This window comes from Choloepus didactylus, chromosome 1 (genome assembly GCF_015220235.1).
Source record: "Choloepus didactylus isolate mChoDid1 chromosome 1, mChoDid1.pri, whole genome shotgun sequence".
In the NCBI taxonomy this organism is placed as follows: Eukaryota; Metazoa; Chordata; class Mammalia; order Pilosa; family Megalonychidae; genus Choloepus; species Choloepus didactylus.
Genome location: NC_051307.1, coordinates 220,174,492 through 220,192,710, shown reverse-complemented (window position 1 = coordinate 220,192,710; position 18,219 = coordinate 220,174,492). Strand labels below are relative to the sequence as shown.

The following is an 18,219-nucleotide window of genomic DNA, read 5'->3' as shown; positions in this document are numbered from 1 at the left end:
TAAGAAGAAAGTGGTGTGATATATTTAAGATATTGAAATAGAAAAACCATCAAGGAAGAATCCCATATCCGGGAAAACTATCCTTCAAACATGAGGGAGAGTTTAAAATATTATCTGACAAACAGACAATGACAGAGTTTGTGAACAAGATACCTGTGCTACAGGAAATACTAAAGGGAGCACACAGACAGATAGGAAAAGACAGGAGTGAGAGGTTTGGAACACAATTTTGGGTGATGGTAGCACAATGTAAGTACACTGAACAAAGATGACTGTGAGTATGATTGAAAGAGGAAGGTTACGAGCATGTGGGACATCAGAAGAAAAGAGGAAAGATAAAGACTGGGAATGTATAACTCAGTGAAACCTAGAGTGCTCGACAATTGTGATAAAATGTACAAATATGTTTTTACACGAGGGAGAACAAATGAATGTCAACCTTGCAAGGTGTTAAAAATGGGGTGGCATTGGGGAAAAAACACAATCAACGCAAACTAGAGACTATAGTTAACAGAAAGATTGTATTATGCTTCCTTTAACGTAACAAAGACAATATACCAAAGCTAAATGCCTATAAGAGGGGGATGTAAGGGAGGGGTATGGGACTCTTGGCATTAGTGATGTTGTCTTTTATTGTACTTTAGTTTAATTCTATCTTTCCTTTTCTTGCTTTTTAGCTGTCATTTGTGTTTTCTTTTTCTTTTGTCTCTCTACCATCTTTGACTCCTCCTCCTTCTTTGTAGAAGAAATGGAGATGTTCTTATATAGACAGTGGTGATGGTGGTGAATACATAAATACGTGATTATACAGGGAATCATCAACTGTTTACTTAGGACAGAATGTATGGTGGGTGAACAAAACAGTCCTAAAAAACAAAACAAAACAGTTGATGAAGAAACCTTGAGGGCACTATATTGAGAGAAATAAGTCAGACACAAAAGGACAAATATTGTATGGTCTCACTGATATGAGCTAATTATAATCTGTAAACTCATAGACATGAAATATAAGTTATCAGAATGACCTAGTTTGGATATATTATGTCCCGCCAAAAGCCATATTCTTTGATGCAATCTTGTGGGGGCAGAAATATCAGTGTTGATTAAGTTGGAACCTTTGGATTGGTTTCGAGATGTGACCCACCCTACTGGGGGTGATAACTCTGATTAATTTCCATGGAGGTGTGGGCCTGCACATTCAGTGTGGGCCCCCACATTCAGTGTGGGCCTTGATTAGTTTATTAGAGTCCTATATAAGAGCTCAGACAGAAGGAACTTGCTGCTACAGCTGAGAGAGTAGCTGCAACTGACAGACACATTTTGAAGATGGCATTGAAAGCAGAGTTTTGCTGATGCTTCAGAGGTATTATCCCAGAGTTTGCCCCAAGAGGCTGATACAGAGACATTTTGGATAACGCCATTTTGAAATGCAACCTGGGAGCAAGCAGACACCAGCCACGTGCCTTCCCAGCTAACAGAGGTTTCTCCGAACGCCAATGCCCTTCTCCAGTGAAGGTACCCTACTACTGATGCCTTACCTTGGACACTTTATGGCCTTAAGACTCTAACTATGTAACCAAATAAACCCCCTTTATAAAAGCCAATCCAATTCTGGTGTTTTGCAAAAGGGTGACATTAGCAAACCAGAACACGGGATATTGAACGAGGCTAAAGAATGGCAGCTTATTATGAACAGAATGCTTAACTAGGTTGAACCTAAGTGTTTGGAAAATGGACAGAGGTGATGGTAGATGTTATTGTGAGAATAACTAACAGTGCTGAATGGTGTGTGAATGCAGTGGAAATGGGAAGCTTAGAGTCATGTATGTCACCAGAAGGAAAGTTGGAGGTTAAAAGATGGGAATATATAAAACAGTGAATATTGTGATGGACAACGTCCATGATTAACTGTACAAATATTAGAAATCTCTTTCATGATCTAGAACAAATGTATGACACTATAACTAGAAGTTAATAATAGAGGATTATATAGGGGAAAAATATACCTATTGTAAATTATGTACCATAGTTAGTAATATCTTAACATTCTTTCACCAACAATAACAATGGAGGGGGGGATTAGGGGTATGGGAGGATTTGAGTTCTCTTTTTTGTGTTTTCTTTCTTTTCTGGAATAATGGATGCACAACTGTATGATGGTACTGTGGGCAACTGATTGTGTACTTTGGATGATTGTACAGTATGTGAACAATCTCAATAAAATTGATTAAAAAAAAAAAAAGAGCTCAAGGAGACGAGCAGCTCAGAGAAGCAAGAGAGACATTTTGGAGAGAAGCTGTGATGTGTCATCCAGAGTTTACCTCCAGGAGAAGCTAAGAGCCGACACAGACCCAGATGCTTCGAGATGCAGACAGAAAGATGTTTGGACATGCTATGCTAAGAGATGAAGCCCAGAGTTTGCCCCAGAAAAGCTAAGAGAAGAGCCCAGACACTTAGAAGTGCCCTGGAAGAACAAGCAAGGATGCATAGGAGCTGAGATACAGAAGCCCAGAGACATTTTGGATAAAGCCATTTTGAGACCAGAACCTGGGAGCAAAGGACCAGCAGACACCAGCCATGTGTGTTCTCAGCTGATAGATGTGTTCTGGACACCATTGGCCATCGGCCTTTCTTCAGTGAAGGTATCCTCTTGTTGATGCCATAGTTTGGCCACTTTCATGGCCTTAGAACTGTAAATTTGTAATGTAAAAAATCCCCTTTATAAAAGCCAATCCATTTCTGGTATTTTGCATAAAGGTTGCTTTAGCATACCAGAACAGTGCCAGACAGGACTGCTGTAAGATGTAAACTGGGATAGATTAATACAGAGTTCCACAAGTTGGGCAAAGTTGGGCTTCCGAGAGCAGACAGCTGGTAGGTGACAGCTGCATCTCATGCTCAGGTATCGTTTCCTGTCAAAGGCCCTTTCGCAGTTACCAAGAGGACTAATAATCATACCCAACATTCCTGGAATACATACCATGTGCCAGGCACTATACAAAGCACTTTACACAGATCACCTCATTTAATTTACATAATAACTTCATGATGATTCAAATAATCAGTTCAGAGTAAAGGAAATAAAACAGTACTTAGACATATGCTAATAGGCCAGATCTCACTTAAAATTAAAATTTATCAAAATTACAAATGTCCATACATTTAACTTAGCAATTCTACTTCTTGGTATGCCACCTACAAATATTCTCAATCACATACAAAATAACACATGAACAATGTTACTCATTGCAACACATTTGTAATATCCATTAACAGGGAACTGGATAATTAAACAATGGCTCTTTGTACAATGGAGTACTACACAATCATAAAAAAATTAGGTCACTATTTACAAATTGATATAGAATGATCTCCAAAATATATTAGGTTTAAAACAAAACAAAACAAAACAAAACCAAGATGCAGAACACCTAGGACAGACTGTCTCTGGGAAAATATACAGACACTTATATAACCTGATCAGTTTTGGGGGAAAGGAATTGAATTGAGAAGACTTTGAAGCACCCAGCCACTGGATCCAGAGGACTCTTATTGCCTGAAATAGACAATAGTAACGAAGTATGGAAAGCTGCCATGTCTAGTTGCAAGTGAACTTTTCAATCAGAGTAAGTGGTGGGTTTTGCACCTAAAGGGACACAATGGGGCTAGGACTATCCATAAAGAGCAGACTGAATGACTTGTTTTGTCCTACTTGATTGCTTGATTTTGATCGCACTGTAGCAGAATTTGGTGCCAGACGTATTTTCATTGAAGCCTGGTAGCAAAACTGTGTACGCAGGGAGATAATCCTTGCCCATCTCAAATTTATTTACTCCAAAGAAGTCACAATTTGTTCATCACCAACATGGCAATATCCTGCCATTGGGGCAGCTCCAGCCAGCTTTTTGCCTTCAAATTTGTGCAGACAAGAGTCAAGCATCACTAAAGTATCCCCCAAACTCCAGGGAACACATCAGGTTCATCTGAGGATTGTTTCCATAAGCTCTACTCCTGTTCTCTGGCGGCACTGGGACCCCTGGATTTCTACGATTCAGCAAACATACAGCTGGGGTGAGAGGTTCAACTTGTCTTCATGGCAAGTATCCCACTTTCTGAACGAGCTCTTGAAATGCCCTTATTTGGCTTGAGATAGAGGGAACTTACTCTCACCTCTTCTATGGGAGTAGAAACCCAAATTCTGCTTAGTATAACAAGGTATACAAGTTATTTCACATCCTTGCACCCTTGCTCATACTGTTCGAACTGCCTGCCTCCTTGACCACTTCTAATCCCCACTCCTTCAAGAATCAAGTCAAGATTGAATTGTATCAATGTAACAAAACTGACTGTGACTCAAGCATGGCTTCTTCTACAATCCCAGCTGTATCTTATATACACATATCATTATAGCACTTATTAAGCTGTATTAAGTATCTACTCCCCTATTCACTTTTCAACCAGAAAGTGGATCCTCCAGAGCAGAAATGTTTTACTTAGTGCTTAACCCACACAGAAGGCCCTCTAAAAATGACCACTGAATGGAATGTGTGTATAAAAGACATTCACTCAGTCTTATTCCTACTTTTGAAACAACCAGCCTTTCTCTGCTTTCTTCCTACATAGAAGTCCTTCTAATTCACACCCAAGATTGTGAAGCTGGCCTCCATAGAACATTCAGGCCAATGGACCCCAACCTAGCTATGAAAGCAGCTGAGATTTTGATCCCCATTTCCATCTTATTGCAATAGCAACATTGCACCATGGTGCTTGGGCGCATCTAATTTGGTTAAGATCACAAGGAAGATGACTTCAGAAAGGGTAAGATAAACAGTATCATATTCTGACCTTGCTTAGACTCAGTCTAAAATTCACAGTTAACTAAAATAATTTAGGAGAATATATGAGATAATCACCTAATCTCTACAAACATCAAACACAGTTAAAAAAAAAAAGGGGGGGGGGGACAGCAATTCACAAAATCTAATGAAAACACACAATCTATTTTATAATGCATGGATTCAAACTTAACTTACATTCTAATGGGCTACTGCCATGGAGATAAAACTAGTTTAAAGAAAAAAAACTGCATGCTGAATAAATGTGAACGTTTCCTGGTCATTCTCACTAAGGCTTCAATGTATCATCTTATTGAAACAATCAAATAAGCTCTTTGCAAAAAGATTTGATATTGGTGTCAGAAAATTTAAGAATCGAAACTATTTGTAATGCAAAAATTTTGTTTAAAACAGATATATCACCTCTTATTTTTCTCATTTTGAAAAGAAACATTTCATTCAGCAATAATTCTCCTTTCATTCTATCAGAGAATCTCTACCAAAGCAATATTTCAACTAAAATCAACTCTGAAGGATCTTTTATGAATACGAATAAAGCAGAAGACCTCAAATAAATTTCCAACAAAGCACTGCCATTTTGAGTAAACAAAGTCATCTCAATAGGGTCACACCATTTGCAAGGATTGCCACCTAGAAATTAATTACTAGCTTAACACATGCCAAAACAAGTTTTTAAAAGAATAGAATGCAGTTGTAACCTGCTGTATTTTCTATTTGTTTGTATGCAAGCAGTGTATTTTATGGCATGTAAATATATTCATCTATTCAGCACCTCTCAGAGAAATCAAAAAGGTTTAATGTCCCCCTTTTTCCTGAAACCAGGTGAAATCTGAGTAAATAATACATGTTTACCAGTGCATCTGAAAATAAGAAGAGAGTGAAGTTATAGTGTCAGTGATTTTCTTGAAAGGAAGAAGTCATCTTCTTACAAATAAATACTTTTGAAACATTCAGTTCCCCTTCAAAAGAGGTTCTTCAGAGATTTACACCAACTATACCACATTAAAGGCTGTCATCACTGTGTGGAAATCAAAGATTTAAATAACAAACAATAGTGTTGGCATTGCATAAAGAAGATTGTAATCTATAATAAAACATAAAACTACCTGAGAATAAACTGAGGAATTTCAAAGAATTCCAATATTCTGTTAATTATGAAAATATTTCATTAAATTAAAAACATTTTTATAAATGTTTATGTTTTAGTATCAAAGGAACTCCAAACAGAAAACAAGGAGGCAGAGTCGGTATATGTACGTTTTAACATGTGTTTTCTTTTACAAGAAACTATGTTCCAAACCAAAAACTTCTCTTATATCTCATGTCTATAAATCAACGTCAACTTCAAAATAGCTTCTTCTATGGGAAGCAAAGAGTAAAACATGCTTCCTGCAGTAACAGACTGAAATCACTTATTGATGGTAAAGTTTTGCTTTTTTAACCAAAGGAGAAAAAAAAATTTTCCATGTACTGAATCATGGAATTTTGGAACTGGAAGGCTTAAAGAGGGGAGGTGGCTCACCCCAGGTCACACTATGCTGCAAGTCAACTGCAGTGCCAGGACTCCAGTCCAAACTCAACTTCCCAGCTTGCAGTGTTTTATCTGCCTTGCCATCAGGAAACTAAGAACTAACTGCATCGACATACACTTTTGGGACACTTGTGTCTTAGAGTGCTTCTTTCATTACATTAATTTTTCATTAATTTTGTGCATTATACAAAATATTAACTTACCCCTAGCAGTCAATTCTTAATATTTCAACTATAATAGATATTTAGTCATCCTAGAATAACAATTCATCTATCAAATGGACCACTCTAAACACTGGCACTTGTCTTTCAGCAAATCCATTCTACCCATTGTTTTAGATGTAAGAAGCAAAGTACGACTATACAGAGTTTTTTAAAAAATGGTGATAAATTCTCATTAATTTTTTAAGCCAGTTTCCCGAAATGAACTTCTGGTTGTTAATAAGTATAAGTTTATTGAACAAGCACATCATTCTTTCATACTTCATACTGGAAATTGAGTTACCTCTCTTAAAACTGTGCTTTTGTAGCCTCGATACAATCCTAGGATGCCCTAAAACAAACAAAAAGTTGAGAGTTCACAAAGTTATAATAGCAGAGAAGATTTCTCAATGATATTCTAAATAAAGCAAATATTAACTGTTCTAAAGTCTGAGTTTTAAAAATGTTCACAATTACTATGGTTCTGTAAGAGGTTAAAGGTTCTAAACTAACCTAATGGATATCCCTTTACCAAAGCTCAGGTCAGCTCCCTTTACAATGGGAACTACTCTAATAATGAAACTGACTACATATTAATTTAGTTTTAGTGGCTGTTATTCAACATATCATCTCCTGAAAATAGCTGAGATGCTTTGAAATGAAATATTTTCAAAAACAAATGCACACAGAATGCCAATTATTCTTTCATATATAAGTAAAATTATATCCCCTAGTGTCAATCAGAAGACATCAGAAATTCACTAATATGCTCAATAAAGTGGTCATAAATAGATGAACTTCTAGACAAGATTTGATTAATCTATTTAATTGTTTACATGGCTTAGCATGCATCCTCTAATGGATTTATTTCATTCATATGATTAAATATTCAATGCTTCCTTGCTTAGGAGAGAGACAGACCATTAAGAATAACTTTTCTAAAGCACAGACTCATTGAAAGTCCCACTTCATTGATTCCCTTAAAGAAAAAAAAAAAAGACTGTAGAAATTATGAGGGAAAATACCATCACATTATATGATGTACTTTATTCCTGTGCATGCAATATACCTGCAAAACAGAACCATCATGCTTATGCTGAATAGTAAACAAAAAAAAATGCTCCCTAGTTGCATGGCCAGCAAGAATGACTGCCGAACCATAGCTTAACACTAATCCACGACTCAGTAAAAGAAGAATTAATTCTGATATATCCTTTATAACATTAGCCACTATTATCCCTCAGTTACTGTGCTTCTCTTCCATGGGCCTAAAATTCTGCAGTAATGTTTTAATATAATATCATTATTCATTTAACATATTTATAATTTAATGCATGTCCATTTAAAAAGAACTACAGGAAGATTACAATAAAGGGCACATATACAGTAGTGGCACTCAAATTTTTTTTTAGAAATTTGAAAAAGAAATGAAAATAAAAATTCAAAAACAAAGGAAAGGCAAAGACAATCTAAGCATAAAAAGTAACTATATTCTTGGGGTATGGTAGGAACATGTTGGAAGCAATGTAGTTATTTTAGATTATTTGTTTTTCTTACTCCTCTGTTTGGACATGGTTTATTAATTTTCTTGGGGTATGGTAGGAACATATTGGAAGCAAAGTAATTATTTTAGGTTATTCGTTTTCCTTAATCCATTGCTTTGTTTGAAATGTTGTGGGGTTTTTTTGGTTGTTGTTTGCCTGTTTGTTTTTAATTTTTTGATAAACAAAGTTAAAAAATTGAAAAAAAATCAGTAGAAAAATGGGAGTAAAAACTAAATGACAAATAGGGTGGGATGGGGGGATGGTTTGGGTATTCTCTTTTCACTTTTATTTTTTATTCTTATTCTGATTCTTTCTGATGTAAGGAAAATGTTCAGAAATAGATTGTGGTGATGAACGCATAACTATATGATCATACTGTGAACAGTTGATTGTATACCATGGATGACGGTATGGTTTGTGAATATATTTCAATAAAACTGAATTAAAAAAAATAAAAAATAAAAAAAAAAAAAAGTAACTATAATTGAACATTAAATTTAGCTCTAACGTTTCCTCTATGGCTACTGGGATGAGATCCACAGTGCTTAGAATTTCAATCAACTATAAAGACATTCTCAAAAGATAAGAAAAAGAGCGAGTCCACTTAAAAACACACCTTACCTCTCGATATAAGATGTTAGAAAAAATTTGAAATGTTCCTGAAGAAGCAGATACCTGTGCCCTCTGCTTAACCACTTCAGAAGGAACTCGAATCAAGCAGGCAACCTAAAAATATCAAGTTAATAACATTCTAAAAGAGAAGAATCAACCACAAACAATAAAATAAAAATTTGTAAGAAAAATTATAACAAAAAGGTACAATGCTCAGTCTTAGTGCAAGTCTTTTAACAGTTTTTGTTTTTGTTTTCAACCTAAAAGAAAACTTGGACCCTGAATGGACACGCATTGTTTTTTTCAGCCTGGAACCTTTCTTCCCTGGTGCTGAAACAGATTCCCCACCACAACTTTCCAAGTACATCTGTCTCCCTGAACCCAGCTGTAAGCTTCTTAGCACATTTACATATTTTGAATCCCAGACACCTAGAACAGTATCTGGCCCATGACAGGCATTTCAAACATGTTTGATGACAAAATGAACCAAATGGACCTTTGCTCTACTGGAAGTAATGCATAAATCAGTAGAGGCAAGGCCAATAATCAGCCAGTACCCCTATACCCTTCCAACCCCCTCACCCCCCTGCCTCAACCAGTTCTCCAACCCAGGACCCCAGACCTCCCCACTATTCAACAACTGAGCTGGCACTCCTGGACCTTGCTCCAGCATTCCAGTTGACTGTTTTTCATTGGTCCATACTCATACCCTACCAGTCAATAAATAATTTTAACATTATCCCTGGACAGATGCCACCTCAAATTCACATTTCCAGAATTTTGACTTCAGTAGCCTACTTATTTGCACAAAAAGGAACAATAAAGAATTGATCAAATGGCAAGGAACACTTCCCACATAAGGACAGAAAACACAGGTGAGGAAAGTGGGGACAGGGAACTGAGAGGGAGCTATATAAGCTGATAATTCAAATGGTTTTAATATTTAAGCCTCTACACACTAAGAAGTTTACCAAAGATACAAACTTTTCTACAACTGACATTTCATGTACCTGACTTTGGTGTTCAATATTTTGTACATCGAGGAGTCTACTTCTAAAACTTTTAGACTCAAAATACATATATACATACTTGAGGCACAGTAAGAACTGTGGATAATCTTTCTTCAGTGACACATGTATGAAAACAGAAACAGCATCAAGAAGTTTAACAAAGCCTTCCCACAAATAGGATACACAAACTCAAACAGGTTTGCCCTTTTTCAATCTGTATTCTCCAATTCCCAGATATTACAACTCAATTTGGATATCAGGTGAAGCTTTGCTTTCCAACACTAGGTAGCTCTCAGGTGGGGAAGCAAATTTTTTATGTAAAACACCAAACAGTGAATATTTTAGAGTTTGCAGCTATATGATCTCTGCACAACTGCTCAACTCTGCTGTTGGAGCACAAAAGCAGCCCTAGATTATTTTATATATAAGTAAATGGCTATGTTCCAATAAAACTATTTCAAAAACAGGAGACAGTTTGCCAACCCCCACTCTAAGGAATAGACAGTGGCAAACACCTCTTTAGTATTACTCTTGGCAAGAGCACAGTAGGCACAAAACAGATTTGAGCATTACCATCCCAGAATACATGGGGCACAGACAGCATGTGATGTGATCTTAGACGTCGTGGAGTCAGCTAACATGGGCATATCACCTCTACAAGATAGCTGAGAAGTAATAATGCTTTATGTTGATGCACTACAACAGATATGATTACGATGTCAAAGTATTCATTTCAGAAGTTGTTTTTCTCCCAAACCTAACAAGATGTACGAAACAACACGATATGATTTCTATTTCTTCATTCATCAAACATTAGAATGCTTACTGTTTACAGAGATATCTGCAATTTGGGCCAATCTATCTTTCCACCTACAGTCTACCTTCAAACTTACCTAACAGAGTTCAATAGAAACACACTGAGCCAGACACTGCACAGGGGCCAACTACATGGTCAAGAGGAGTAAGATAGTGCCCCAGCCTCAAAGAATTCACAGACACCAACATATAATTTCAATAATACATGGCAAAAAAGGCAAAGACAGGGATCACAGGGAACAGAGAGGAAGGGTATTTAGTCTAATCTCCAGGCTCAGGGAAAACTGCCAGAGATTATGTCTTCACAGAACCTTCCGAATGAGCCAGAATTAGCTGTCAAGAAAAGTGGAGAAGGCATGCTGGGGAGACGAAACAGTGTAAGGAAAAAATACAAATACAAAAGCAAAGCACTCAGGGCTACAACGCCATTCCATTTGCCAAAGTGTTCCAATGTTTGTATCCACCCAAGCCTTCCATATTTCCAAAGTAACAAATGTCAAAGTGCCAGATTAAGGTCAAGAGTAACGGAAAGGGGTATCACTATAATAAGAATTCAGCTGCCCACTTTTCAACTATCATATGTGAGAGGCTCCCAGTAAGGGAAGCCAAAGGGAGTCTGTCCGTCCCTCCCTGCCTCTGGCAGGAGGAGCACAGTCAGTCAAGTTACGTGTGGCTAATAAGATACTCCCACCCAAGAGCCTGATTTTAGAGCTGTGCTGTCTAATACACAGGCCGCTAGCCACACTGGGACTGCAGAGCACTTGAAAAGTGGCAAGTACAAATGAGATGTGGTGTAGGTGTAAGAGACATGGAATTCTGAAGCTTAGTAACCGAAAATAATGTAAAATATCTCATTATTAAGTTTTATATTGATTATATATTGAAATACTGACATTTTGGATATATTTGGTTTAATAAAATATAGTATTAAAATTCACCTTTTTACTTTTAAAATATGCTTACTAAAAAATGTAAAATAACATCTGCATCTTGCATTACATTTCTCATGGACAGTGCTGTTCTCGAGCTACTGGGAAAGTTGAACATTCATTCACAGCAGTAGAACCCAGAGAAGGTATCCAGGGTCCCATGGCAATTCAGGTTACAGTGCCAGGGGCAGCATCCTAACCACACTCTTTCTAAGGTGTGCACCTGGCTGCGGTTCTCACCACAACCTCCTTCCCATTCATTTCTCATGCCTGGTTCTCCAGTCTTCCATGTATTCTAACAGCCACCTAATGAATGTACTCTGAATCAGTTATAGAAGTAACAGCTTTTTTGAATACAAGTAACAGAACAACCTATAGTGGCTTAGCCAATAAATGACATTTAATTACATCACTTAACAAGGAGTTTGGGGATAGGCAATTCAACAGAATGCAGAATCTCAACAAAGTGAATGAGAACCCAGGCTCTTTCTCTCCTTCTGCTCTGCCATCCTTGGCATGCTGGCCATTCATCCTCAGGCTTGCTAACTCACAGGTAAAAGATGGCTCAAATCTTCCAGCACTGCATCATTATACAAATGGGTTCCAGGCAAGAAGAGAAACAGGCTTCCTCTTTGTCGCTTTATACAGGAAAGGAAAATCTCAGATGCTTCCTGCCAGATGCGCCATTGCACGTGGTGGTCAGAATTGTGCATGGCTACCCCTTGTCATAGAAGGTAAGAATGTGTGGATCTAGCCAAGGGTTAGGGATACTGCCACCCAAACCAAATCAGTATTGGGCTGGCAAGGAAGAAGGTGAAGGCAACTTTACAATGTCTGCCAATTTTCCAAAAAAAGAATCTGTTTTTTATAGGTTAGCTAAGATCAGTTTCTATTGCAAGCAACCAAGAATACTACTTGACAGTCAAGGGAAGTTCCAAACAGAGATCTGAAATGTGATAGGTCAAGAGGCCCAAACCTTGAACACATGAACGTTAATGGAGTTCACCAGGATTGTTTCAACATGGCTGGGGCAAGATACCCATTACACTGAATTCATAAGTGATTTAGAGATAGTCACCAAGTGCAGACTTTCAATTACAAGCAGTTGGCTAAGAAGTTAGGAAAGATAGGTTCAGAGTTAAAGGTGGCCAAACGATTAAGGAAGAGTTTTTTGTTTTTTTTTTCTTTTTTTTTTTACATATATATTAGCAAATATTTGCACACAGAATAGGAGAAAGTGGTAGCAGCAAGCAGAGGCTGACAATCTACGAAATAAATGGGATAACACATGAAGACCCAAAAGCTATGAAAAAAGATAGTCAGGAGTACTATACTTCTGGTTTACCACCCTTTTCCCTGTTGCCCCTCCGTCGGGGTGCCATTCCCTACCTCTAAAGTGGTCTTCTCGTTCAGGACTCAACTCCTGGAGGAAATGAGCAATGGGCTAATCGGGGGTCTTCAGACCTAGACTATGGCCCCAGCTCTGGGAGTAAACTCTTAAGCATTCCCCTTGCCTTCTTTGGGTCTAATTTTTCTTATTTGACTTGGACCAGAAGTCATTATGGTATTCTTTTAAGTCGTGATTTCTATCATAAATTATTTTCCTTGATCAAAGCCTTTCTTCGCTACCTCAAGATTCTCTCCTTATTCTTAATTCCACAAATAAGGGAATTATTTGTAGGTCAATCATCTATTTTTTTTTACTTATTAACTTATACCATACAGTTTTTTAAATATTATTTTCTCTTCTAATAAGTCATAAACAAGCTTCTTGAATGCAAGAAGAAAATAATGCAACCAACCTTACAATAATGCAACTGGGGAAATAAAATCTCTCTACTATATTTTTTGTATTACTTTGTATAGAAAAACAAATTAAACTACCCAAGAGGAGGTGAAATACCAAAAAGCAATCATTTCCACAGAAGTGACTTTATATATTTTACCAAAATTTAATATATATATACATACATTTAAAATAGAGTGGGATTGCAGGGTGATGTTTCTCCTTTTTTATCTATTTATAGTTTCCAAATTATCTACAATGAATATGGATCATTTGCTTCATATTTTTTAAATATAATTTTAAAAGGCAAACATATTTGTCAGGGAACAAAGGTTTCACGTGAGGAAGAAAATAAAATGAAAGGAATGATTTAAAATATGCTTTTAGATGCAAATCTACTTATCAGCCTTGACAAAAACAACATTTATTTTTAACTTACTGACAAACACATAAAAACAGAAAAATAGATACAAAAGTACAAAAAAAGAAGTCCATTGAAACATATATGAACCTACCAGGACATTTCTCAGCATCTAAAACTCATTAAAGAAATAAAAATAAATATAAAAAAGAAAAAAGAAAGAAAAGGGTATACTAACTCCTTGTATTTTTCAATTCAAAAGGTCGTGAGTGAAGCATAACCTCAATATGTCAAGAAAATAGGAATTGTCTACTTTTGTGGCACTACATAAATATTTATGGAACTTCATGCTTCATATAACCTGCTGTGTTCTTACATTATGTTTTGATTCCTTAAAAATACAGAAGCAGAAGAAAATCTCTGAAAACGTTCTCAGATGAAAAACAATCCAACTAACTGAAGGTGCTTCCTGACTTCTCTGGCATGGCAATTTTGGCATAAGATAAAGGCTACAAAGTAATGTCTCTATTTCCTCCAGTGCCTCTGATGCCTTCCATTTGGTTTTCTATTAACTCTGATCTTTCTTAGATTTGAATTTGAGCTACAACAGAGTATTTCACTGCACAAGAACAAAAACATGTTACAAAAGTATTGTGGTTCTATGAAAAGAAATAGAGGTACTGTCATCTGTGGGTCTCTTGGTAAATCCACTTTTTAGAGCATTCTTTCCTCATAAATCTGGGGTTCAGTAAGAATCCATGACAGGAACAGTGGCATTTCATTAGACTCAAGAATGTTTTATATGTTAAGTTCACTCAAAAGACATCTAAGGTTTTCCATAAAGAAAATACATGCCTCCATCTTTTGTCAACATTAAAACGCAATACTGGTGTTTGAGAAGACTATGCATAAAATACTCAGACAAAAACCACATATGAAGTATTAAATTATCTAAAATATAACAATGCTGAAATACATAAAGCCTTTGGGTAAGAAAAATTCACAAGCTTACTGCTTTCCCCCAACCATTGAAAAAAAAAACAAAAACCTGGATACAAATTGGCAGCTTCCAATTAGACCATCTACAATCTGCCTTTTTTTTTTTTTTTTTTTTCCTGCAATCTTATCCATTTTGCTTAATGACAATGGCCATGTTGCAAGTCCTTCTGCAGAAAATTTGTCAGTCCCAGTCAGGTAAGTGGTCACTCTGGGTTGCTATCCTAAACTCTGCAGTTATATAAAATTCTTTGTGCAAAAAAAATAACTGCAGGTTCTGGGGTGTAAGCTACTGTGAAAATTTTAATCACTGACCTTCAAAACTCCATTTCTTTGCTGAGGTAAGAACAGATCTGAATTTCTTACTCATCTCACAGTTTAAAATCTGAAACAAAATTTTTTAAAAAGGCAAATGACCATATCACTGACATATAACATGAACTACCACGCGGAAGGCAGATCCCATAGGCTCAATGTCATGCTTAAGCCATAAAAAAATAACACTAATGGTCCCTGAATTTCCCACAGGCCAGTGAACTCTGGCAATTTTTAAATATTTCCCCTCCTCTGCCTGGGAACTTTTCTTCTACTCCTCCTCCCTCCAGTCTCAAGACAATGCCTTCAGCCTTTGAAACTGCATCCTTTGTAAACAGCCCTGAATATTAACACAGCCTAGAGTCTCCTTTGCTTTTAAAAGACCCCCAGCGTTTCAAATTGCAGGCGCTGAGGAGAGGAAAGGTTCCCTGTGAGTATATGTCACCAACCTCTTTCAAAAGAGTTGAAAGTTAGGTTTGCTCATGAAATGTAACATCCTTCAATCTATGGGGTAAGTCAGAGGAATCCCTTTAAGTTTTAAAGAAATGAAAAGAAGAAAAGACCCGGTATAGCCAACATCCTTCATTGCTTAATGTAAGTTTGAATTCAATGAATTCTTTTTCTGGAGTTCCCTCCCCTATGGATGTCACTTTTTAAATAACTACAGGCTATTTTAAACAACCTCCTTCCTGCCTTTCCAATCTAGCAGAACTTCAGGGCTTTAGCAAGTGCACAGAACTGGGCCAGGTGCATGGTAAGTCACACAAAACCCTAGTGCTCTCACATGCCTATCCACCCTTAAAGAGAGGATGCTGTAAAAACTTAGCGCCAAGGAGACACCACTGTAAAATGGGGGAGAGGCTCTTTCATTGTGAGCACGGTGTATGAGGGAGAGAACGGTCAGCTGGGGCGTGGCCAGTGAGGACTGCATGGAGGGCAAAGTACTTAACACTGGAGGGAAGGAAACCTTCAGCCTGCAGTGGAGACAGGAACATCCTCTAGGAATCAGCTCCCCTGGACTGCCAAGAGGATGAGATGTGGGCCAACAGTGAATTTTCTTCATCTTTTCTGACACATTCCCAAGAATCAATGCCAATAAGACGTTCCAGTTTCCAAAGGTGTGAAATCTAGTCACCAAATGTAATTATCGGAAGGAATGAACACACTTTAAATTAAAAAAAAAAAAAAAAAAAGAATCCCTTACAAAAGGGGGCAGCAGGAACAATTCTGAAAGATCCTAAAGGCAAGAGGTACACTGTGTGTCAATATGAAGTTAATTTCTGTTGCATCCTGGGAGCCTCTGGGCACTTCCTAATTTCACAGTACTCAAATATTAGATTTTACGGCCATAATTTCATATTGGAGTGACTTAAATAATGTGCCCATCTCTCAAGGCAACCAATTTCATTTGCCAGAGAACTCCCCTTACTCAAAAAGGGTGTCAGTCCAGGGGAGTGAATCTCCCTGGCAACGTGGAATATGACTCCCAGGGAGGAATGTAGACCTGGCATCGTGGGACGGAGAACATCTTCTTGACCAAAAGGGGGATGTGAAAGGAAATGAAATAAGCTTCAGTGGCAGAGAGATTCCAAAAGGAGCCGAGAGGTTACTCTGGTGGGCACTCTTATGCACAATACAGACAACCCTTCTTAGGCTCTAAAGAATTGGAGTAGCTGGTGGTGGATACCTGAAACTATCAAACTACAACCCAGAACCCATGAATCTTGAAGACAATTGTATAAAAATGTAGCTTATGAGGGGTGACAATGGGATTGGGAAAGCCATAAGGACCACACTCCACTTTGTCTAGTTTATGGATGGATGAGTAGAAAAATAGGGGAAGGAAACAAACAGACAAAGGTACCCACTGTTCTTTTTTACTTCAATTGCTCTTTTTCACTCTAATTATTATTCTTGTTATTTTTGTGTGTGTGCTAATGAAGGTGTCAGGGATTGATTTGGGTGATGAATGTACCACTATGTAATGGTACTGTAAACAATCGAAAGTACGATTTGTTTTGTATGACTGCGTGGTATGTGAATATATCTCAATAAAATGAAGATTAAAAAAAAAAAAACGCAATACTGGCCTCATTAGAATTAAATATTCCTAAAATACAATGAACACTTAGATTATAAATTGGTTATAATAATGAAATCACTACCAAGATTGTTCTTTCTTTGGCAAAAAGGTTTTAATCAATTTTTGCATTAGAGAGCAGAATGGGTCCCCCTTTAGTACTAAATAAATAAAACACAAAGATGCAAAAATACAAATCATAAGGCTAAGCATTTGAAAGATAAAAAATACAGTGAACTTGCACTCTACTTTAGGTAAAATAAATGAAGGCAAAAAGAGAAAGAAACTGCTAAAATCTCTGGTCTTTCATTGTCACAGGCAAGTTCCATTCCTCCATACATCAAAGCCAGGGTTTTACAATCTTACTTTTATACGCATGCTCCTGAAATGCTCTTCAAAATCACAAGGCTTAACTTGTATTAACATTTCATCATTTATCCATTTCAACATAATTCACAAAAAATAACCTGCTCTAAGACTTTTCTCTAAGAAATTTAATCAACAAGTCATAAATACTTCTGTGATATTAGAAGCTAATTATGTCAGCATTTTATATATAAATCACTCTAAGAAGTTAGTTAAGATCAGGGAGCTACTTGGCTTAGGAACCAAGGGTGAAATCCACATCTTTTGATTATCACCTCCAGAATTATTTTTTTTTTTTTTACAAAAGATACATCAAATTTATAACACATCTAAAGAACATAAAGGTTCAAGGTTTAATATCAGCTAGTTTTTCAGGTTAGACAGGTAAATCTATAATAAGTTCAATAAGAACTTAACATGTTATAAGCTTAATAGGGCCAAAGTTAAATCATTTACAAAGTAAAAGCTGCTTAGAACTTTGCAGAAGAAACTCAATGCGGTAAATTTTAAAGACAGACCTCATGGCACTCTGGAGATTTCTGAAATGCACAGTTTACTTACTTGTGTAATTCCCAAAATTCTTTCCAGAAAGCAGATTTCCAAATTAAATATTCCTAATACATCGTTCTATACCACTGCTAAAAATCCCAAAACAAATCCCAACTGAAGTTCATTTGTGTGTCAAGTCTGCCATCTTCTGATTACAAGTGGAACCACCACTATTGATAAAATAAACCAAAAATACAGCAATTTATGAATCCTAACTTACCCTCCCCAGAGTTTAAATTTTGTCCACTGATACTGGAGTATAAGTCCA

The 18,219-nt window shown here is 36.8% G+C and overlaps 1 protein-coding gene across 5 annotated transcripts in view; it reads right to left on the bottom strand.

The window, feature by feature from the left end:
• SLC25A26 (solute carrier family 25 member 26) overlaps positions 1 to 18,219 on the bottom strand; it is a 218,695-nt gene that overhangs the window by 151,035 nt on the left and 49,441 nt on the right. For 4 of the 5 annotated variants that reach the window (XR_005211067.1, XR_005211066.1, XM_037799942.1 and 1 more), the window contains exons 4-5: positions 8,753 to 8,857; positions 6,892 to 6,939 (exon numbers count right to left, since the gene is read on the bottom strand). The exons of the other annotated variant lie outside the window; for it this stretch is intronic. Coding sequence is in view for 2 of the 4 variants with exons in the window: in XM_037799942.1 (XP_037655870.1) it covers positions 6,892 to 6,939; positions 8,753 to 8,857 (153 nt within the window). In the remaining 2 variants the exon portion in view is untranslated. The remainder of the gene's footprint in view (positions 1 to 6,891; positions 6,940 to 8,752; positions 8,858 to 18,219) is intronic. 5 annotated transcript variants of the gene reach the window in all.